The sequence below is a fragment of the Pteropus medius genome, unplaced genomic scaffold, assembly GCF_902729225.1.
Source record: "Pteropus medius unplaced genomic scaffold, Ma_sr-lr_union100, whole genome shotgun sequence".
Classification (NCBI taxonomy): Eukaryota; Metazoa; Chordata; class Mammalia; order Chiroptera; family Pteropodidae; genus Pteropus; species Pteropus medius.
The window spans coordinates 5,638,565-5,661,472 of record NW_024343732.1 but is presented as its reverse complement, the minus strand read 5'-3'; the positions used below and the strand labels follow the sequence as shown (position 1 = coordinate 5,661,472).

Sequence of the window (22,908 nt, the reverse complement as noted above, 5' to 3'; positions counted from 1 at the left end):
AGGAGTGAAAAGAAAAAATGAAGAGTAATACTGGGAGCACTTGCTCGTACCAGTTTGTTTGTGGCAGTAGGTTCTGGCTGTCCACAGAAGGGTGAGAATATTCTCTTGGTGGATGCCTTTCACTTGGGTTGGCAGGTGACAAATACATAGTCTAAGATTCATATTTTCAGCTGAATGCAACCAGGTGAATGAAATATTGCAGCAAATCCTCTCCTTTTCCCTGATTGTATCTGTATAACAAAGTTTGGAATAATGGGGAAATTTTAATGACAGTAATTATGGATACCCATAATGCCTTTTTTTTTCCCTGCAGCACTGGGCTTTGTGAAGTTTCAATGGGCACTGCTTTAAAGTAAGCACCCTCAGTGAGTGTCCTTGACGAAAAAAATACCCGAGGACTCAGCGCAATGTCCAAGCTTCAACTGCCTTGGGTCCAAGACTGAAAAAAACATCACCAGCCTGGAAGCCGGTAAGGCCCAAGTGCCGGCGGCTTCCTGTGGTTCTGGTTTATTCTCTACCACTTCAGTGGTCTCATCTGCCCATAATAATGAAACTCTATGGTCAGCTCACAATCTTTAGGCAGGGTCCAGGGTCTGAGGGCCAGTCGTCATGTATGACTCCCTCTCATATGTTCCCTCAAGCTCATGATAGGATTAAAATATGAGTAAATTACACATTAAAGGAGTCATGATTAATGGTACTGAGAAAGTAATCATAGTGAGAAGAGCAGCCAGGCAAAAACAATGTTCTAGATGGAAAGACTGGACCAAATTCTGAGCGTAGGAAAACTTCCTTCACACGGAATGGGATTCCAAGGCTCGTGGTGTTCCAATGAGCTAGGGTGGCCAAGAGCACTCATTTGTAAATGCTCTTAGATCATACCCATCATGTCTCATCTGATCCAGCTTTCTATTTTGAAGAGATTATTTTTGCTAATCTGACTTAGATAAAAATCTTTGTTTATTGATGCTGTCTTGAATTTCCACCTTGACCTCTATAACTCTTTTGTTTTTAAGATCGGCAAGTTTCTAAAAGCCGACTTTACAAAGCTTGTAGCAAATACCTTATAGTAATTAGCAATACAAGGATAATTTTTATTTTGTTAGTATAATGAAGTAACATTTTCTCTGGTCCATTTTAACCACTGAGCACACAGTGAATGGGTCAGCACATCCAGGGGCTTGTGCCTCGTGGACATCCCCTCTCCTCTTGGTTCAATATTCCCACCACAGAGCCCACAACACTTCAAAGATCAAGGCTTTATTTTTCTCTAGCTCCAGTGTCACAACTGTAGCAGCATATCAGAAATATCGCCACACATAATCACATATTTCTCCCCTTCAAAGAGCTGGCGACAACTGAGAGGCAGAAACAACCATATTTACTACAGGCGTTTAAGAAACAACACTTGCTCACCCTCCTAACATACACCGTGCGTCTAGCAGGTAGGAAGCAGCAGTACATTCTCATTTAACAGGCACGATCATCCTTAAATAAAGTTAAATAAAACCTTACTGGCATAGCAATGTGTCGGAGATGCAGCCTTAGGGGGACATTGGAGGACAGTTCTTGGAATAAGACATCGGCATTTAAGAAGAGAAAAGAAAGGGAAAGGAAAAGGGAAAGAGAAAGAGAAAGAGAAAACAGAAACCACACAGAAGAATAGAGGCCAGAAAATTGCTACACTCCATCCAAAATTTTAAAAACATAGTCATGGGCTGGACATTTATCCTGTTTGAAAAAGAAATCAATTTTTTAATTAAAAATAAAACTCCGATCTACAAGTGGTCGAATTTCAAACCATGGTCTGAGCAGAAGAGTACACACACACACACACGCATACGTGCGCGTGCACACACTCGCTGTTATTATTGTACTCGAGTGGCATTGCCTGGCTACAGATGTCACTCCAAAGACACTAATGACTCAGTACATGTCCTGATTATATTCAGTCAGTCATCACTGGGGCTCTGGGGTGGGGAGAAACATTTTCCTATTTGGTACTTCATAATGTCAGTCACAATCAACAACTGGATTGAAGTCTGCACGGGGCAATAGTATAAACTTTGGAGCTCAGGACGAGGGGGTTAAATTAATTCCCACAAAATTAATGATCACTTATATTTATTTGGTGCTCATTCAGCCTCAGGAAGACCCAGTGAGGAAGGCAAGATGGATGGCGTCACCCTCATTCCCAGTGGATCTATCTACACATTCAGAGAACCAGGGTCAGACCTCTTGACTCTGGGACCAGAGTTCTGAGCACTCCCTACACCTCTGCTTCTTGCATCTCCCCCACCCAAAGGAGTTTTCCAAGGAAGTGAGCAGCTTCTTTTCAGAATAATATAAAAAACAAAATCCTGTAAGAAATAAAGAACATTTTGCAGCAGTGTGGCAAATAGTAAGTGGACTAAAGGAGTGGCTGGAAAATTATTTCAGAATTCAGTTCAGTTTTTCCATTCGCAGAATTTAACACTAACATAGGTTATGTATAGAGGGATGTAAACACTTCCCACAGCAGCATGGTCTCCACCGGTTTTTGTATCCCGAGTGGGACAGACGCTTGCCACAACTGGTTCCCACTGGGGACTTAATCCCGAGGTGGGACAGGCCAAAAGCCAAGCCCCGAGCCCAGGAGCAAATCTCTGCTCATGAGGCACACGTGGGAGCTGCCTGATGTGGGGCTCTCCTGCCCGACCTGAGACTCCCAGAGGCACTGCATGCCGGGTCCCAAGATGAAGATTGTCTTAGTGCCACCCTATTTCTTCCCAGGAAGTTACAGGAGCCTGGCTCTGAGCCTCGGAGAGATGCTCGCCACTGACTGTGCCCAAGATGAAGGGTGAAGGGCGAAGGGCGAAGGTTGGGACCAGGCCCACAGGAATGAAAGTACACACGTGCTTTCTGCTCATGTTAAAAGATGAGCTCTGAAAGGAAACTGTGAAGCCGTCGGTCTTCTCTTGGAGAGGGGTCTGGCAGCCAGTGGAGATGTGTGGCTAGAGGACATGGGCTTGCATTTATTTTCTCTTAGTGATAATCTGGCTCAGATGCACCATTTCAGAAAACAAGGCAGGCCTCGTGTTCTCAGCTGACATAGCCCTAGTAAGGCTGAAGATGTCTCCAGAAGCGTCCTGACTCGTGCATGAGGGTCCGGGCCTTGCTTCAGCAGCTGAGCCCTGGCTAGAGGGCCTGGCTTCTGTCACTGTGCAGTGAGAAGCTTGTGACGGGGGATAGACAAGTGTCATAGATACACTTGCTGTTTTTTAAAATGTCTAAAACTGCACAGGGAAACAGGATATCAGATTTAGTCAAAACGCACACAGACAAGTACACCCGAAGAGCCTGAGTTGAAAGGTGGATGCAGGATGAAGTCCTAAGATAATGGTAGGGTTTATCCCAATTGCCTGGCCAACAAGTAGCCAGATGTGGTTTCGAGGGTTTTTTTTTTTTCCAAGTGCTGGCCCAGGGAGGCGTACATTCATGTCACTTATAACCAGGGAAGGAGATGGTCTCAGTACAGGTCTAGTCATCGAACTCTGCTGGGGACCACTGACCTCCAGGGTGAGCGATCCTGTTGCCCGGCACGTGTGCATGCGCACAGCAAGAAAAAACCTCCAGGGCCAGATCTTTGGTCCTGGGATTTTAAGAGAAGACAAAGACAAAAGGCACATGAAAGTGACTGACTGAATAAAAGAAAAAAAATAAAGTAGCTGGAAGATACATATCATTACTTTGATTTTTTTTTTTCAACATACCTTTTTTCCCCCATTAAAAGAGAAATTCAAAATATAAACTTATATTTATTACTTTACATTCAAGTGAAACTTCCATCTGGGGGCTCAACACAATTTTAGGCCACATCTAGCAATTTATTACTTTGGTGCCTTTTACTTAATCCAATGGAAGAATTCAGCCCTCTATTTAAAAAACAAAAACAAGACAGCTTTGTAATCCAAGCTGTCACACTTATTCACACACACACATAGGCACACACACAAATCCAAAAACCTCTATGTAGAAAAATAAAGGATAAACATTATCCATCTATTTTATACTGTGTACTGGAACTTTTACATACTTTTTTTTTTTTTCCTTTAATGTTTTCGGTCACTGCACATTTTCTTCCCTCCTGTGTGATCTACAATTCTAGGGGAGGGATCTGCCACAGTGAAGCAGAAAAGCCACATTCCTCTCAGGGAAGGAAGAGAAAAAGCCATTTCTTGCTCCCCTTCCAAAGCCTTTCCCCACCTACCACCACTTCGGATGTCCCTGCGGACGGCCTTCTGGTAAGCGGCTGTCCCATCCTCTCCTCTCTAAGGTGTCAGGGAGCCGTAGGCCCATCCTGCAAACACCTCGTGAAAATAATCGTGGTGTCAGGGCAAGGGAATGGAAGCAGGCAGAGAAAGCCTTTTAAAAATAAAAGATTCTGGAATCACTGCCCACAGCCTATTCCTTTAGTATGGCGTTCGATTCTCCAGCTTGTGCTTGGTGAGAAAGTACTTGAAAAACTCGTAGACAGACCAGGAAATGGCAGTGGAAGGCATCTGGTAGACGATGCGGGCTTGTATGCCCTTAAAGTAGCCGGGCAGGCCATTGAGCTGGTACACCATCCGGAACGCGTTGGCCATGCCCGACAGCCGGCCGCTGATGTTGGCCAGGCTGAGGGCCATGTTCTCCTGAGTGTTGAGGAGGGTCTTACAGACGTCCAGGGGGGTGGTGGCGGCCGCGGCAAGGGCCCCAGCCAGCCCTCCGGAGATGATGTGGGACCACGGGTTGTAGCCCCGGTGAGGGTTGACCTGCTCCTGCAGGAACTCATAGGTGATGAAGTGGATGGACTGGAAGGGAATGTTCATGGTCAGCTGCGTGGTGTAACTCCGGTAGAAGGCCCCCAAGCCCTCGGTCCTCCACACTGTCCGGATGCAGCTGAGGGCCGACCGGTGTGGTGAGTTGTACATCTGCATGCGCTGCTTCACAACTGTCGTCGGAGCCGCAGGGTACAACAGACGGCCAGTCAGTGGGCAGTTGGTTGGTTTGGCCCCACCCCAGGTCGGAGTGGAAGGGAAAGCCAAGCCATAAAGAGAAACAAGCAAGTTTAGACACGCTGGTAACAGGTCACAGCTAGCACACACACACAGCCCTAGCCTGAGACCACAGAGGGCCAGCTCCGGGCAATCCCGACCCAGTGCCAGGAAGTGGCTATTTCTTGAAGTTTCTCTGGCCTGAATCTTAAGGTGGTCCCTAAATCAGGCCACCACTTCAGACTGGATTCCCTGATCTGACCCCTAGATCCTGACTGCCTAGGGCATCACACCCGCCAGAAATCTAAATCTTTCTCCAACCCCTCTGCCTTCCTCCGTCCCAAAATATCTCCTGGATGCGTGTCCCATCTTTTCTTCTATGGTCTGCACCTCTGAAGTATCATTAGCTTCTGTGTCACAGTATTCTTGGAATAGACGCTAGAAATATATCAGACCAAGTTCAGTGACAACCTCCAATGAAGACTCTGGCTTTGTTCATATAAAAGTAACTGGTGGTTCAAAAGACATGAGGCAAATGAGGGCCATTTATGGTCCCTTAGACTTAGAGTTGTCATCAGCCCCACACATTGCCAAAATGAACACATACTGTGTGCTTTTCTTTACTTCGAAAGAAATAAAGTCCTTAAATCAATATAATGTCAAGAAGAAGAGGAGAGAGTGAAACCTCATTTTTTTTTCTCCTCTGAAAAATAAAAACAAAATTCTTGCCCAGCTGACATGGGCTAAAACTGACCAGGTCCCTGTATATATCGCCTTGAACACAAAAAGTGAAGCCCACCTCCCAATCTGACCCATCAGGTCACTGAAGGACAAAACAAGTCCCCTGTCTGCTAGGGCATGGGAGGCAGCCGAGAGCAAATCAGAAAGTTTAACCTTAAAAACAAAAACAGACAAACTTGCAAGACTAGACTTTAAATGTTCCCTCCAATTCTCCCTATCATTTTCAGATGGCGAGGGGACAGGGGGAGAAAGGCCCTCATGTCATAGACTTACAACCCAGCTGAAAGCAGGCCCACCACGAGGTGCCAGAGTGCCTCGCTACTCAGACCCAGCCGGCTAAGGACGCTAGGACACAGAAAAAGCTGACAGAACTCACGTCTGCTCTACTGAGAACTGTTTTCTAATGCTCCCAAAATTCAAAAGGAAAAAAAAAAAAGAGCTGAGGTAGGAGGGGACAGCTACAACGAAATGGCCAAATGTTCATATAAAGAGTGATGCATACATGGGGGTTCATAATACTCTTGCCACTACATTTGCAAACGTTTGAAATTTTCCATCATAACTTCGAATTCCTTTTAAAAAAGAAAATTGAACGTAAGCCCTCATGAAAGGTCTTTGACAGATTCTTCCTAAATTTGTCTAGGGCTGATAAAGGTAAACAAGGGCCAGAGGAATGTGAGAGTGAGAGTGCGTGCGTGCGTGCGTGCGTGCGTGTGTGTGTGTGCGCGCGCGCACGCACATGCGCACACAGCTTTTATAGTGCAAAAGCATACAAAGGAATCACCAGGAGAGCTTGTTAAAACGAAATTCCCAGCCCTTATTCCCAGATTCTAGTTTAGTAGGCCTGGGCTGGGACCTAAGAATTGGCATTTCTCATGCTCCCAGGAGATGCTGATGGCTGCTGGTCCCTGGGTTACACTCTGAGTAGCTCCATTTAAGAGAACAGGAATACCGAAAGCTCAAATGCTCATGTCCCTTCTCTGGGCCTTTAATAACATGGTAAAGAATTCTCCTGGGAGAATCTATTCTGCCTGGGAGCCAGGAATCCCCCAGCCCCAGCTTGTGCCCCCTTCCCCCCACACCTTTTTTTCCAGCCCCTTTGACATCCCCTGCTGCCATTCCCTGGGGCCATGAAACATTACCTTCTGCTGGATTCATTACTGCATCGTGGAGCAGGGTGGCCATACTCCCAGCTATCCCTGCAAAACAAACTCCAGAAAATTACCCTCCGGGACCAGGAGTGCTGAGGAAGTTCCTGGAGCCTAAAATCAGACGGAACCCTGGGTACGGCTTTCTGAGAAGCGACATTCACTGTGAACTCCACCCAAATGAGCGTTGACTCTTAAATCTCTAAAGTGATCATGAAAATACTGGATAAAGTAACCCAGGCACAGTCACCCACATGTTCATCTCGCAGAAACCTAATTTTCTCTCTCGTAGTCAACCCTGGTTCAAGGCTCTACCTGCTAACGCTGGACAGTATCCAGAAACCCACCACGTCGTTGACTTTTTCCACTGTTTACGTTTTAATTCTTGCTTGTCCCTCACCTCTGTCTACAGATGAACTCACTCTGTCTGGACCCTGGGGCAATCAGAGGGAATGATACCATGCATTCGGCTGAGAGAGGGAAAATGCCAGAGGAGAAATCTTTAAGAAAATTCCTTAATAAAATCTAGGTACTAAAAAAAAAAAAAAAAAAACAGGCATGGGAAGCGGACACCAGGAATATCTGCACCTAGAAGATTTTCAAGGTTAATTTGCAAAGATATGACTTGTCTTGGAGACAGCTGACCCTATATGAGTGTCTCACCTGGCTTCAAGAACCAGGAACTTCGAAAGCCTGATTTAGGCCTAGGATTTTATTTTTGGCTTTGGGTTTCTTCCCTCTGCGGGTAACATGCCCAGCAATTAAGATTACAGCTGGAAGGTTGTAGGAATGACAGGGACACCAGGATGAGGCTTCGGAAATGCATATACTTCCACCTCCCTCCTTCACACATACACTTATGATTATCCCCAGAAAGGTCAACGTGGACCCACAGCACACACACCCCAGGGAAGCAGTAACAATGCTGGGCAGAACTTGGCAAAAATTGGGTTCCATCAAACCGCTGTCAAGGGGTTTAGTGACCAAGGAGCTAAACCATCACATACGCAGTTTCAACAAAATGAGGGCTTATAGTGACCACCTCAGTAAATGCAATTAATGGCCAATTTTTAAAACGCAAAACAAACATCTTCAAACCAGCCAGGTGCAGTTATTACAATCAAGGTTTGCTGGTGGAAGGGATGCTTTTTGGTTCTGAGAACAAAAAGAGAAGGAAAGAAAGTTGTTGCTGGTCACATCTACCTCTCCACTGTGGAATAATTAATTTGTTAAAATAAGTACACCGTAGGCCGCTATCCACAGTCCCATTCCATACCCAAACAAAAACCACCAAAAGCCGAACCCACAGAAGAGGCGAAAATAACCGCTCAGCCAGGCCTGATAAGACGTGTCTACGGAAAAGCTGCCCGCCAAACTCAAGCCCCAACCCCCTTTCCCGCCCCGCCCCGTCCCATTCCCTCAAAACAACAAAAGAAAACTATTTCAGCCCTTGATCGCAGGGAGATGCAACTCAGACAAACGGAAAAGAATGGGGGTGAAATTCCCAAATCCCCAGAGGCTTAAGGTGGGAAAGGCCATCTGTGCTGGAGCAAATCCTTCGTCAGCCATAAAACTTCTTGACCTTTTAAAGCTTAGTTAGATCTTGCCGTTGTAGAGACCTGTTGAACCAGTTTTTAAATAGTCTCAAAGAAGCTGTCCAGATAACTTTTTTTTTTGAATCCAGTATTCAAAAGTTTTGTTCCTATTCAGGGTTTTTTTTTCCCCCTAGATCTGATCATTAATTGTTTTTGAATGTTTAAAAAAAAAAAAACAAAAACAAAACAACAACAAAAAAGAAAAACCCACACAACAATGAAAACTGAAACACCTCTGTCACCGATTCCCCAGGCTTCAGAAAGCGGAGGGGAACATAAAAAAAGCATGTGTGTGTGTATGCGTATGTTTGGGTGTGTGTGCACACACAGCTCTAGAGTTCTTTATTCATAAGCAAGCATGGCAGAGACGAGGCGTCAGGCTGCTGGGTCACAGGGAGAAGAACCCTGGGGAAGGCTCTGTCGAAGGACAGAATTTTCTAACTCCAGACAAACGCTTTCAAATACCATTGGCTAGGTGGCTGTTTCCTTGGTGGTGGAAAACGGCATTTAAAGTCCTTTTCATGTTCTCATAGCAGGCAAAATACATGGCGTGGGCTGGCCCTGCGCCCATCATCATCACATTGAGGCCTCTCAAGGGCCTCCAGAAGCCTTCAGTCCGCACGATTTTCTTGAGGGCTCCATAGATGCTTGTGTACTGGGCTTTGGGATCCGGATTCAAACTCTGCATTCGTGTCTGGAAGAGGGTGAGAAACCAAGAAAAGAGAGAGCATTAATGAGGATGGTAAAGAGGGAAGACCCAGAGAGAGTGAGAGAAAAAAGCCCATTTTCACAGTTTCACAAAATTTCGTGGTGAAGAAAGCAATTCTTTCCCAGTGCACTCAACTCTCCCCTCTCCCTTCTCCACTCCCCTGACATACACACATTTACATGGATTTCCTTATACTCGGCAAAGGGAGGGAAGGATGAGGGGCAGGATTTGGAGCAGGAAGACGTGCCCTGCCACTGGCAAGCTGTGTGACCTGTGATGAATCCCTTTACCTCTCTGGGCTTCAGGACCCTTAATTGAAAACAACAACGACAACAGCAACTAGGGTTCTTGTGAGCATCAAATAAAACAATGTGTGTGAAGCCCCTCAATAAACTCACAGACCTAGTCAAATAAAAGTATTATTATTATCCTGAAGTTCCCACCTGGTTCTAAAGTCTTCTGTGTCCTCATATATCCGAGACCTCCGTGTTCTAGAAGCTCCCATTCAGCTCCTACCCTGAAATGTCCCCAGAACCCCCGAGCCTGTGTCCAGTATTTCCGCCATAAGCATGTTTACTATAAAGAGCTTTGCCACAAGCATTGTTCCTGAACAACTAATTGGCCATAAGGCAATTTCGCCATAAAAGATAAAATAATGAAAAATAAAAGACGGACATTAAAAAGGACATAGTCTAACATGAAAAATTAAAAATACTTTAGTGCAATAAAATGAAAATACATTGTCTTCAAAGTATGATACATTTATTTGGTTGTGTTTCCTCGTTTGGCATCACTCTTTTTCTTTTTTGCTACAATTTCGCCCTTCGTTAAGGGAGGTATCAGTTTCCAACTGAAGAATCGATAATGCTCTGGAAGACTCTTGTGAATTAGTAGCGACCTCTTTTATATTTGCGTAGTTTGGTAAACTTTTGGTGTCGACGGGTGGGAGGGCTGACTGTGGTCACTGAAGGATTTGCAAATTAATATGTGATCCTTTTCTAGCATATGATGCAATCTGGCTGCACACACAGTTCTGCAAACCACTTTTTATGTAAGTGTCACCATCCACTGTCTTAAGACCACCATGTCTGCTCATCACTGGATATGACTATGAGAAGAGCTAAGATTTATATAAAAATGGGAGCACTGTGAAAACTTTGTAAAAGGAGGAATAAAACCAAACTGACAACTAGCTTAAATACATCAAGACTGCCAAATGTAACCCAGACTGTCAACTAGATATTTTATCTTTTACCCTGAAATTGCCTTACGGCCAATCAGTTGTGCAACAAAAATGTCTGCAATGAAAATGCTCATGGGGGAACTCCCAGAACCCTTCCGGCCCTCACCTCCTCCATTTTCTCCAAATACTTCTGACGTTCTGTCTTTATAAAGTAGCACTTAAGTATAAAAGGTCTTGTTCTTAATTTCTCCATATGTGTTGTCTTGCCTCCTTGAGGCAGAGACCCAGCTTTCCCTATCTCTGTCAGTGGCATCATGCTACCCAGGCACTTGAATAGATGTGATGGTTCATCTTCCAGGGAGGCTGTGGTACTCCCACTGGTACCAAATATGGTCCGACATAGTCTAGGAGTTGCTGGGAAGGCATTTTTTAAAGATGAGATTAACGTTTTAATCAGTAGATTTTAAGGAATGCAGATTACCCTCCCTAGTGTGGGTGGGCCTCATCTAATCAGTTGAAGGCCTGAAGAAAAAAATACTGATGTCTCCCAAGGAAGAAGGACATCTTCCTCCACAGTCTTTGGAATTCAGCTGTCACATCAATTCTTCCCTGGGTCTCAGCCAGCTTACTCTGCAGACTTTGGACTTGCCAGCCTCCATCATCACTCAGTTTGGAAAACCACTAAATAAAGGCCCCTCCCAGTCCTAGCACTTTGTAATAAGGACCTCCATCCAGACTTGGCAGTATGACAGTCACCTCTGGTTATGTGATGGGGGGGAGGGGACGTTGGGGGAAGGGCAGTGTGTGCGAAGAGGGCATAGGTGGGAAGCAGTGGGGCACACGGTACCAAGGCTTTAGAGACAATCAGGCCAGCGCCATCCATCTGATTTCTAGCTCTGGGGTTTCGAGCAGGTTCCTTAATTTGAGGGCATGAAATAATCCCCCAGAGAGCCGTTGGCAGACTGAGATAATGGTGGGAAACACCTGGTATGGACGGGCAGTCAACAATGACCGTCCCCTCTGCTCCCTGCCTTTATGTATGTGAAGGCCTCAGGTGGGTCTTTCTCTTACAAAGATTCTCACATACTTACAAGGGAAATCTCGGACTGATCTCTCATCAACCCCTCCCCCACCTTTTTAAATTAGGGATAAGGCAATGGGAAGGGTAAATATTATGAACCAAAACACATCACCTTCCTATGAGAAAGAGAACATCTGGGTATGTCTCCACACTCAGTGGACTTCTCTGTTCTCGAGGGGTGGTCTACAAAAGGGTAGGCCATATTTAATGATACGTGGCTCAAACAGAGGGAAACGGCTCATGAGCACAGAGCACCCAGGAAAGACCACAGTGGCCAGGTTTGGGAACAAAGCCTTTTTAGTCCTGCAGGTCCTTCATTTCTCCAACCTGCCAGCAGAGACCACCCGCTCAGGACTGGGCACCAGGATACAGAGAGGAAAAGTTGATGGGGAAACAAGGAAAGTGTGAGATAAGGAGAGAAAGATGAGGACCATCGAGGGAGCCAAAAGGAGCTCAGAGGGAAGACCAGGAGGGACCAAGTTGCACCATTACGGTTGTGGGAGCTTCCTCAAAAGAGAGGCTGAGACAGACTGGAGGCGGCCACGTAAGAAGTAAGGCGGAAGAGGCTGGAACCGGAAAGGACATAATCAGTTTAGTCTCTCTTTTTCCTCCCCAGTGACTCTGCCTATAAAATGCACAACAGAGCTGGGCATTTTCTATCTACCTGTGGACCAGAGAAAAAAAGTCAGGGGTGGGTAGAAACAACCCGAGGGTTCATCAATGGATGGACGGATGGATAAGCAAAATGTGGTATACACATACAATGGAATCTTATTCAGCCTTAAAAAGGAAGGCCATTCTGACACATGCTACAACATGGATGAACCTTGAAGACATGATGTTAAATAAAACAAGCCTGACACAAAAGGACAGATACTGTATGAGTCCACTTATAAGAGGTACCTAGAGTAGTCAAACCATAGAAACAGAAAGTAGAATGGTGGCTGCCAAGGGCTGAGGGGAGAGGGAGAGGAAAGTAACTGTTTAATGCAGACACAGTTTCAGTTTTGCAACTTGCAGACGTTCACGGGTGGCAGGTGGTGACAGTAGCTCAACAACGTGAACGTACTTAATTTAAGACCACTGAACTGTACACTTAAACACGGTTCAGATAGTACATGTGACTTATACATATTTTGCCACAACTGAAAAAAAAAGTCAGGGGATGAGGGTGAGAGAAAGAAAAAGAAACTGAATGAAGTAGGATGCATGGAGAGAGGGAAGAAATTTTAAAAATGCAACAAAAACAAACAACTAAAAAAAAAAACCCGAGACGGAATTTCACAGATCACCTTTCCTGTCCTGGGTTTCAGTTCCTGCTTAAGGCCTCGCTGAATGGCTCTCTCATTTCCTTATAATAAATCCCCACTCTCTGCATTTTAATTCTCCCCTCTTAGAAATTCATAATTTCTAAGTGTATTAAAGGCTCTCAGTGCACATCAGCGTATTAAAGGCTCTCAGAAGTCCTTCAGGAAAGCAGCCTGTTGAACTTGGTTTAACATGGCACTTCTGAAACATTTGTCTTTGGCAATGGAAGGCCTGGCTCACTGAATAACCAGTTCCACCTCGCAGAACACACTTGAGAAAATATAGCCGTAGCCACCAGCTGGCCCTGGAAGCAGGAAATGCAGCGATCAGCTCCAGGTATCAGGACCCCCCAGTCCCTGCAGAGTGGGCAGCACGAGCAGTCTGGAAGGCGCCCCCTGAGAAGGAGAGTGGCAAATAAGCAGGAAGGAGGAGCTCTCGTTTGTGTGCTGTCTCGTCAGTCCACACCCACTGCATAACTGCATAACTGCTGTCCACTCTCAAAGGGGCAGGATGAAGAAAAGTGCCTTAGCCCAGAAACCAGAAGACCTGGGTCTCTGGCCTGGTTCTGCCACTCAGTGTGTGACCTGAGCAAGTCTCCTCCGGCTCTAGGATGATGAGGCTATAGGAGGGTGCCACATCAGTGAACTGGCCAGAATGGAATGTGCGGTCAAGCCCCTTACTCCAAGTCTCCCCTAAGACGACAAAACAGGACCAACTTTCCTTGGTGGCCTCTGTCCTCTTACTGAGGGGAGGAGGGAGGAGAGAGTGGAAAATATGTGTGGCGTCCCAGGTAAGCTCACAGGATCACGTGACGGGAGCCGAGGGGGACCTGGGCAGAGAGCACAGCTAGCTCAGCACCTGCCTTTGCTGATAGGAAACTGGGGCAGAGCGGGAAAGCCACTTGGCCAAGATCATACAGATAAGGAGGCACGGATCTGGGATCTGGGATCTGGGATCTGGGATCTGGGCCCTGAGCCCTGGGCCAGGATAGAAAAGAAAAGCGAAGGGAGCAAGCCAAGCCTGGCGGGAGACCTCAGGCCACGCTGAGCATCCTGCAGAGGACAGCCCCACCCAGCCCAAGCCCCTGCAGCCTCACTTGACCACCGTCCTCCCCACCCCGACCTGAACGCAGCTGGGGCTTCTCAACCCCCTTTTCTCAACCGTGAAAAATAAGAAACGAGTAATACTCTAAAAAACTTCCCATGCCAAAAGCACACGTGGCACTTAAAGGACCAGGGGACGATAACGTGAAATCCAGCCATTCGTCCATTCAAAAGCACCTGCCACAGTCCTACTCTAAGATGAGCGCGATGGGAGACGGGGCAGAGGCGGGGGCTCCCGGTGCCTGGTGTGAATACACAAACACACAGCACACCGAACGAGGGCTACGACTCCCACCAAGGGTCTGGGGCTGTGCTCCAGAAGGCTGGCCAGGAATCTCTGTTCTAAGCTTTCCCCTAGAGAAAAGAACAAGGGTTCGGGAACTTAGCGAGTGCTAGGAAAATGCCAAATCATGTTAGCATCTGCCACCTAGTAGCTACCTCAGAATCAGAAATCAAATTGTTAAGTTTAATTCTATCCTGTCTGCCAATTGTTGCCAAGTAGCACGGACAGTCGCTAAGTCGAACCACAGTAAAATGTCTAAGCCAGACTGCAGGGCCCAACCCCTGCCCACTACCGACGGTCTCAAGCCTCACTCTCAGCCATGGGGCCGGCACCTCTCCCATTCGCACCCGTGGCCCAACCACAGCACTGTGTGCCGCTGCTCTGGAGTCTTCTGGTGACATCCCAGCTCCCGCTCACAACCTCCCGTTCCCACACGGGCCTCCCTCTCCGAGCTGCCACCCACGGATCACAGCAAGGCTGGGTGGAAGAGGCATCTTTGGCACAGTGCTTTGTGGGGAGAGGACTGCCTTCCAGAATAAAGCCATGGACCTCGCTAAGGGTTTGGAAAACCCTGTCTCACGTTCTAGGATCCTTGGGAGGTACACAAACCACATCCAGGAGAATCACGCACAGTAAAGCTGTCAGCACTCCGAGTTCAAAACGGCCAGCTTTGACTCTGAACCTGGGCCCTCATTACACTCGTCACAGGAGATGGGACTGCTCAGGGTGCTTCTGACGATCACAGCCTAGCCCTTGAAAATATGTCCCTGCCTTCCCCCCAATAAAATGATTACATGTCAGAAGCATGTGGCAGGGCCGCGCGAGGGTGCTCCGGGCCGAGATGTTCTAAAAGCCCCTGCTGAGAACCACGGATTTTAGGACAAGTAAAGGGCTGGCACATGGGAAAACCAGGCTGAAAAGCGATACAGAGAACAGAGGAGAGTGGTGGAAACGCTGCTCCAGCTAAATCATGTCCATGTCAATTTCCCTGTCCCCCTCTGGGAACCCCAGAGGCCCCTCGATTTCCAGGTCGCCCTAATGTCGGGGGTGGAGGGGACTGGGAGGGTGTGGGAGGAAGTGGCTCACACATGTGAGAAGAGCCATCGAGGCCATTCCGCCTTTTCACTCATGTCCCACAGGACCCAATTTCAGAAAAGTCGCATTTGCCCTTCTGAACAGACCAGCCACACTCCAATGTTTCTGTCACCTGCTGCCTCTGAGGTGCAGCCCTGGACTGCAAAGGGGTCGTGCCACCTGTCACGAATACTCTCCAGAAACAATCCTGAAACCTTCAGGGGCTGTCAGGGGCAGGAGTATGTGTGGGGGGCACTGCTGTTTGTAGGGACAAAATGACAAAGTGAAGAGCCTTTATCGTGAACTTAGTAGAAAACACAAATTCCACCAAGACGACCAAAACCAAGTTCCTTGGCCTCCTGGAGAAGAAGCTACAGCACCAAACACCACAGCTCCCGAAAACAGGCCACAGTAAGAGGAGTCAGACCCCAGGTCACAGCTGACCAGGGAAAGGTGGTGGCGGTGGAAGGGGCTGGGCGTGCCGCCGAGCTGCACTGGACAGAGGAAGCACCACAATCAGTAAGGGGATGGAGCTGTCATTACGTCCTTCTGGTTCCTGGATTTTTTGGACTATGTCGTTGGCTCACTTAGGAAAAAAGGCAAAAGAAGGAAGCGGAGAAGAACAGCTGGCAAGAGGCGGGGAGGATGAGAAGCGTGCTGGTGGAGGCTCTTGAGAGACAGAAGGTGTGTCGGAGGATCCGCACAGGACATGGGGGTGAAGTACAGGTGACGGGGAGCCCCAGACTCGGGAGGGTGGCTGACCAATAGATGGCCAATAAATATTTGCTAAGAGAGAGGCAGGTTGAGGCTGGCCTATGGGAAGCTCTAAATAGCTTGCTAGGGACTTTGGAATTTACTTTAGGGTCAAGTGTTTTCCACAGTTACATTTTGCAAAGGATGACGGGAGCCATGAAGAGCTGCACGGTGAGCAGGACCAATGGGCTCTCCTGCATTTGGAGGAGGGAGCTGGCCTACCTAACAGAAGTCTTCCCCACGAGTCTTGCTACACACTGGCCATGCTCTTCGAAGCTGTGGCTGACTGCAAGGCCACTCTAATACCACATGCCACTGAGGTCTCCGTCCCCGCCCTCAGGCGGCAGCTCACAGACCTGCCTATGGTTGAACCATTCCCACATTCCTTTATCCTAGGAGCCAAACCTACTCACTCCTCCCCTTCTCTAGAAAATTCTACAGCAGAAGAAGGGAGGAATAAAAGAATCTGCTCCTGGCTCAGGCCCAATGTACCCAGGACACATTCAGTTTGTGGCCTGCCCAAAGGATTAAATTATTTCTGCACTATAGGTGAGCAAATTCTCAAGATTTCAGGTAACAGGGCTCGTGTTTCATGGGTGGGGTTGGTGACCTCACTGGGGGACCAGAGGACAGGCAGGGCACTGGGCTGGAGGGGAAGCCTGAACCACCAGTCACTCCTACCCACCTGGTCAGCTCTAACGAGACTGGGGCCCTACACTCTAGCCCCGCATCTAGTCCTCATGGACTGTGCAGCCTTAGGCAAAAAAACTTCCCTCTCTGAGCCTCGATGCCTCTATTCACAAAACAATTATGATAATTAAAAGTTATATCAGCAGCTAACTACCCTCATTTACAAACAGAGAAACTGAGACCCAGAGGGGACAAGCAACTTGCTCCAAGGTCACAGAGTGCAGACAGCATCGGAAGCCAGGCACCTGGGTTCAGAGCTGCCCTTAATCACAGGTGACATAACCTCTCACAAAAGGGTGGACTGGAAGGGATCACAGGTGCTCACTAACTTCCTTTTGACCACGCTAAGTCAAAGGTGCTTCCTAGAGGAGGAGAAGGCCTGACTATGTCAAAGTCACCTAAACTCTCGCTGGTTAAGTTCATGCAGCTCCTGAGGGGTCTGTCTACGTCCAACCTGCAGTCACAAGCCCCGTCTCATGGAGGTTACACAGCTTCACTATTTCCCAATCCTGGTGGTCAGCCTGGCCACTGATCCCAAAAAGTAATAGTGGCTGGTTCAACACGAACCCATTCTCTCTCCTTGAAAAGAACTGGATCCATGAGCCCACCCAGGTTGAAACCATTCACCCATGGATGAAAGCCTGGCACTCCACTGGTAATTCAAAAGCCAAGATTGAATATTTCAACAGTCAGACTGCTTTCAAGTCACCTGGCCTCTCTAGGGCCTCCCCTAACTCAGCAGCCTTGTCCATTGCCATTGGCTTATAAACGCCCCACCTACAAGTAAGGACAAGATGTCAGAAGCAGCACTGGAGAAACACCTCATTCTCAAAAGCATTTTATTTTCCTGGCCTACAGGTAAACTCTCTAAAGCATCGAAGCGCCACACGGAGCGACTTAATACAAGAGTCCACAAGGAAGTACCCTAGAAGCACAAAAAGCCTCTCTCAGCACCAGAATACCTACTGTGTCCAGAAGAACAGAATCTAGGCATGTTTCATGGAAGCATGTTGCAAGCTTCTCCACACGATGGCTCTGGTCCCTGTTCACTGCTTCAGCCCCAGCAGATCTACCAGCATGTCTTGCATGGTGGGACTCCCTTCGGGCTTTTGTTTGATTTCAGAGTTCTGCCACCTGTCTAGCCTCCCTACCTCAACTTTACTTTGCGAGTGAGGAGACAGTTATGTGACTTGTCCAGGCTTCCAGAGCTGGTCATCACTGAGCCAGGGTCTTCCAACACTTCAACTCCTAGACCTGGCTGCCTGTCTGACCATCCTTCGACCGTATTTTGCTGAAAATCTCAATCGTGAGATCTTAAAGAAACCTCGTTCAATTACCCACCCACCCAATGCTCAGGCAGTCCCTGAACTTTGAAGTTCATCCATTCAGTGAATAGCTACTTTCTGACGCCATTAATAGGGCTTGAGGACACAAAGTGGCCCTGTCCTCAACCACCTCACGACTAAAATCCTATTCTACTTTTTAGCTGTATGCACTTGAGGAAGTTAGTAAACTTCTCTGGGCTTCAGCTCCCTCGTCTGTAAAAACTCCTGTCTCACATGCTTCCTGTGATGGATAAACGAGAAAACTTAAGCACATCAATCACCTAGTACAGTACAGCAGGTGCTCGATCAGTGTTTATCATCATTGCCATTATTTCTAGAAGGACTCCAGGATGTCCCTTAAACCTCCAGCTGTATTAATACAAATGGCACTGAAATCTTATTAAGAACCACCACCAAAACTGGCTTAATCTTGCCTAGAAGATGTGGGTGTTTTTCCCTGCTTACTGATAAATGGCTGTTTGGCACAAAGGATCTCATTGCACGTTTGAAATGAATCATTAGACTACAGAATAGGCCGCAAGCCACACAACAGACCTCAGGGTTCCAGAAGGAAGCCACCAGCCACAGGGCATTCATGTTGGGGACTCCAGGCCATAGTTCCATAGTTTGTACACCCTCACAAAGAAGGGACAGGAGTGAGACCCAACCCCAACCCCAACCCTCTCCGATCAGAAACAGGCTGGACAAAGGCAGCTTCCAGCTTCCTCCAGAGTCCAGACCCGCTGCAGCCAGAAGAACAGGCCCTCGGGCCCCACCTTCATCTAAATCCCAGCTCTGTGCTTACCTCTCACACCTTTGCACCTTAAGCAGGTTACTCAATCTCTCTGGGCCTGTTTCCTTCTCCGTAAATGGCATTCATAAATGCACCTACCTCCTAAAGTCTCTGAGCTCTTTGCCTGTGGGCTAGCATTCAGCTGCTGTTGCTTTTATTCGTGCCCCAGCACCCAGCCATAAACAGCAAATTCCTAAAAAGTTATCCTGTTTACTCTAATTCCTTCATAAAACTCTTAATTCCTTCAGGATTTGCCCTGGTTGGGAGCAATCACGGCACACCAAGACGTCACTGTGAGGAATGCCATGCAGCCCTTTAGTTCGCTGCCCTTCTTAACAGAAGAGAAACTGAGGCTCAGAAAAGTGAGGGGACTTGCCCACAGCAGGCCCATAAGAGACTCCGTCCCTCCCGCCCACCCACTCCCATGTTCACTGTTCTTCCCTAGCCATTTCTAAATGAACGGACTCAGCTGCTTACATTAATCTTGGTTATATAACCAAAGGAAAGTTGGAGAGTGTCAGTTTACACAGGCACAAAAGGGCCGCGACGACAGTGCTACCGGAAGCTCACTCACCTGGCCTAGCTGATCAGAGCCAAGGGCAGTTCTGGAGATCTTTAACTGGTGCTACAGTCTGAGGCCGAGGCAGGGACCTTAGTACCCAGGTCCCCTGAACTGCTGACTGGCACCCGTCCCCACAAGGTCACTGCCGTGGAAAAAGCCCTCCCCGCTGCTCAAGGACGCGCTAGCCTCTGAACTAAAGGAAAGAGCCAGGTGGAGCCAACTAAGTTGTGCTACAAGACAGGGCGCAGGTAACTCTCTATGGGTTCTGCTCCCTCTCCCGTACTCCTCAGTCACCTGGCAGGACTTAGGCTCCACCCGTGGGTGCCAGCAGGTCCCTTGGATTTTGGAGGATTAATACACGTGGCACTGCAGGACACCGATGTTCCCATCAAGTGTGTCTCACCTTCCCAAAAGGGGCCAACCCCCAAAACGTGCACCTAAAAGTGAATGTGACAAAACGCCCTGCTCCGCAAGCCAGAAGGTCCAAACTCCCGTCAGCTCTGCCTCCAAGTCCCCGAGGACTCCGCACGGTCCTCTCACCTGGCTGAGCATCAACACGGATTCCCACCGGCAGGTAGACCCAAGAGGCTGGGAGGTTTCTTCTGTTTGGCTCATCCGTCTACTACAATTGTAAACATGTGTCCACTGAATACATGGAGTTAACAGACTGTGTCTAAGGAGATCCTTTTTGGCCTCTAACAATCTAAATCTATAAAACGGGTAAAGAATCCTTCAAGAAACAAATGTGTGTGGGTTGTTTTATTTGGGAGGGAGATAAATCTATATTACTATACATCGGCTTGTAAACACCTATATAAAAAAAAATCCAGGAGAAACTGGAACCCTTGTGCCCTGCTGGTGGAAAATGTAAAATGGTGCAGCCCCTCTGGAAAACAGTGTGACGGTTCCTTAAAAAATTAAATATAGAATTACTATATGAGCCAGCAATCCCATTTCTGGGTGTATACCAAAAGAATTGAAAGCAGGGTCTCAAAGATATTTGTACACCCACATTCATAAGCAGCATTATTCACAATAACCAAGAGGCAGAAGCAACCCAAGTGTCCATCCTTGGAGGAATGGATAAAATGTGGTATATAAATACAACGGAATATTATTCAGCCTCAAAAAGGAAGAAAATTCTAACACGTGCTACGACATGGATGAGCCTTGAGGACATTATGCAAGAAGGCAGACATTATCCGAAAAGACAAAGGCTGTATGATTCCACTTACATGAGGTTCCTAGAATAATCAAATTCATAGAGATAGGAAGTTGGAAAAGTGGTTGCCGGGGACGGGGTGGGGGCAATGGGGAGTTGTGTAATGGGGACAGAGTTTTAGTTTGAGAAGATAAAAACGTTCTGGAGATGGGCCACACAACAATGTGAAATACTTAACACCACTGAAATGTATACTTAAAAAAGGTTAAGAGTAAATTTTTTATGTTTTGTGTATTTTACCATACCCATATATTTTTAATCCTAAATCTAATCAACAACACATTCCACATGCATTTCATAGTCTGAAATCCTGTCACGATCAAATAATTTCCTCAGCTTCCTTTATCACCTAGGACAGCAGTTTTTGTCTGTTTTTGGTGAAGGCGGCCAGGGGTCGCAAACGCACGGTGTGACCCCCCTGGACACAGCGGTCTCCCTGGCTCCAGAGCCAGGGCTTTGGAAAGAAGCATCTGGAACGTCAGCCCGGACGATCCTGGTCGGAAGGCAAAGCTTTAAAAAAAGTGCTTACCCTTGTCCTTTTCCACACACTGGCCTGTGCCATCCCGAAAGATAATTCTCCCAAGAATCAGTACCCTAACTGCTCAGGCATGGAGGTAGCTGCCGAAACCAGCCAAACGTTTGTATGGGAGAGATTAGGGGACACTGCCTGTGGTTCCAAGGCACTGCCCTGCCACCAGAGATGGGGAACGGAGGGGCCGTGAGTGCTGGGAGAGACAGTGCTCCTGGAATCCACCCTGGGCAGGCCCAGGGAGCCAGGCACCCCAGAAGCCCGTACACGGTTCTCAAGTCAAGTGTGGTCCTGCCAGCTTCTGCAAGACCGGCTTCCACACCCTCCACAGAGGCCACACCTTTGACAGCATGCCCCACTATTAGCCTATTATCCACAGGAAGTAAAGAGTTTTTTCAAAGCAGCCCTGTCGCCAGCCTTCTCTTGCTCATTCTTCTACTTATAATTATATCAGGTGACGTGTCTGCAGGCCTGTCTCTCATTAAAGTCTGAGAAACACAAAAGAAAGGACAGCCTCATCCATTTGTGGTCTCAGCACCCCAGCACTGTGCTTGCACTAAAACAGACACTCAAGCGATGGTCAAGGACTCAGAGATGCACTAAATTTAACCCACCGGCATATACAAAGCAGGCACTTGAAGCCCCTTCCCCAAACAGTTATCGGCTTGATATGGACCTGTGCTCCAAAGTCTGATCCACCCCACTATTTTTTGGAGTCTACCACCCAGAGTAACAGCCGAGGACAAAAACCCCATCGGAGCCAGCTCCAGAGTTCAGGGAACGCTAGAGGTCTACGTAGATGTCCAGGGTAAATTTCCCAGATGTTACTGAAGCCAGATTTCCCACAAATGCTACCACCCAGTTATCTCCCTAGTGCTGGATGATTTACGTGTAAGCGGGGCCAGGTCACAGCTGGAGGGGACATTCTCCTGCTTTCTTCACACACCCTTCATACCAGACAGTAACAGCGAAGGATGATAAAATACCAGAAACACCAGGCTTGATGTTCTCGGGGTTACGGGGAAGGACACCAAAAGGAACATACTGAAGACTCAACTTTCACTTCTGGAATCCACTTCATGTACAAATATTTGCAGGTACCAATTATTGCACGGGTTTTTCAGGGAGTCATTTTTAAGTTTTACTGGATGCCGAAGGGAATGGCAAGAACCCTCAATCCTGGGCGAGATTTCAGGCTGACTCAAACCCTCACCCTAGAAATAAGAGCTCAGGTATATGATTTAAACCGCTTTAAACCGCTTTAAATGGCAGCCATCTGATGAAGGGTTTCCAGGAGAGAGAGGAGGAGGCTGGTGTGGGGGATGGGAGTGAGCCAGACCTGCAGCAGCCTCAAGCCTCAAGACAACAGGGCTGTTCTACCAAAAAGTACTCCCTATTCCTTAAATGGCCATGTGTCTAGCGGTGCTGGGATGAGCAGAGCAGGCATGGAGTCCTTGCCTTCAAGGAGCTTCTAGTCTAGTAGGATGGAAAGAGTAAATCTAAAATTATACAAGTAAAAAATTACAGATTCTAAGTGCTACAAGAGTAAAGGTAGAGGACTTAGTTTAGATTTGGGGAGGGGTCCTGGAGGTGACTTTAAAGTGGAGACCTGCCAGCTGGAGGGAGTCAGGCAGGTGAAGCACAGGAGAAAGGGGCTACATGGGGCACGGGTGGTGGCAGGTGGGACGGGGACAGAGGCCCTGAGAACGCTTGTGCCCCTAGCAACCTGTTGAGTCCCAGGAGATAAGCCTGGACAGAGGCATAAGGACACAGAGCCCACCCCAAGCCCTGAAA

The 22,908-nt window shown here is 47.6% G+C and overlaps 1 protein-coding gene across 3 annotated transcripts in view; it reads right to left on the bottom strand.

Moving 5' to 3' along the window:
• Positions 1-1,244: 1,244 nt before the first annotated feature.
• SLC25A37 (solute carrier family 25 member 37) overlaps positions 1,245-22,908 on the bottom strand; it is a 37,386-nt gene continuing 15,722 nt past the window's right edge. Inside the window, exons 2-4 of one of the 3 annotated variants that reach the window (XM_039868139.1) lie at positions 8,965-9,193; positions 6,899-6,955; positions 1,245-4,972 (exon numbers count right to left, since the gene is read on the bottom strand). In XM_039868139.1, coding sequence (XP_039724073.1) covers positions 4,452-4,972; positions 6,899-6,955; positions 8,965-9,193 — 807 coding nt within the window. In that variant the 3' untranslated portion in view covers positions 1,245-4,451. Of the gene's footprint in view, positions 4,973-6,898; positions 6,956-8,486; positions 9,194-22,908 lie in introns of all 3 variants that reach the window. The other 2 variants (XM_039868141.1, XM_039868140.1) reach the window with 2 other exon arrangements.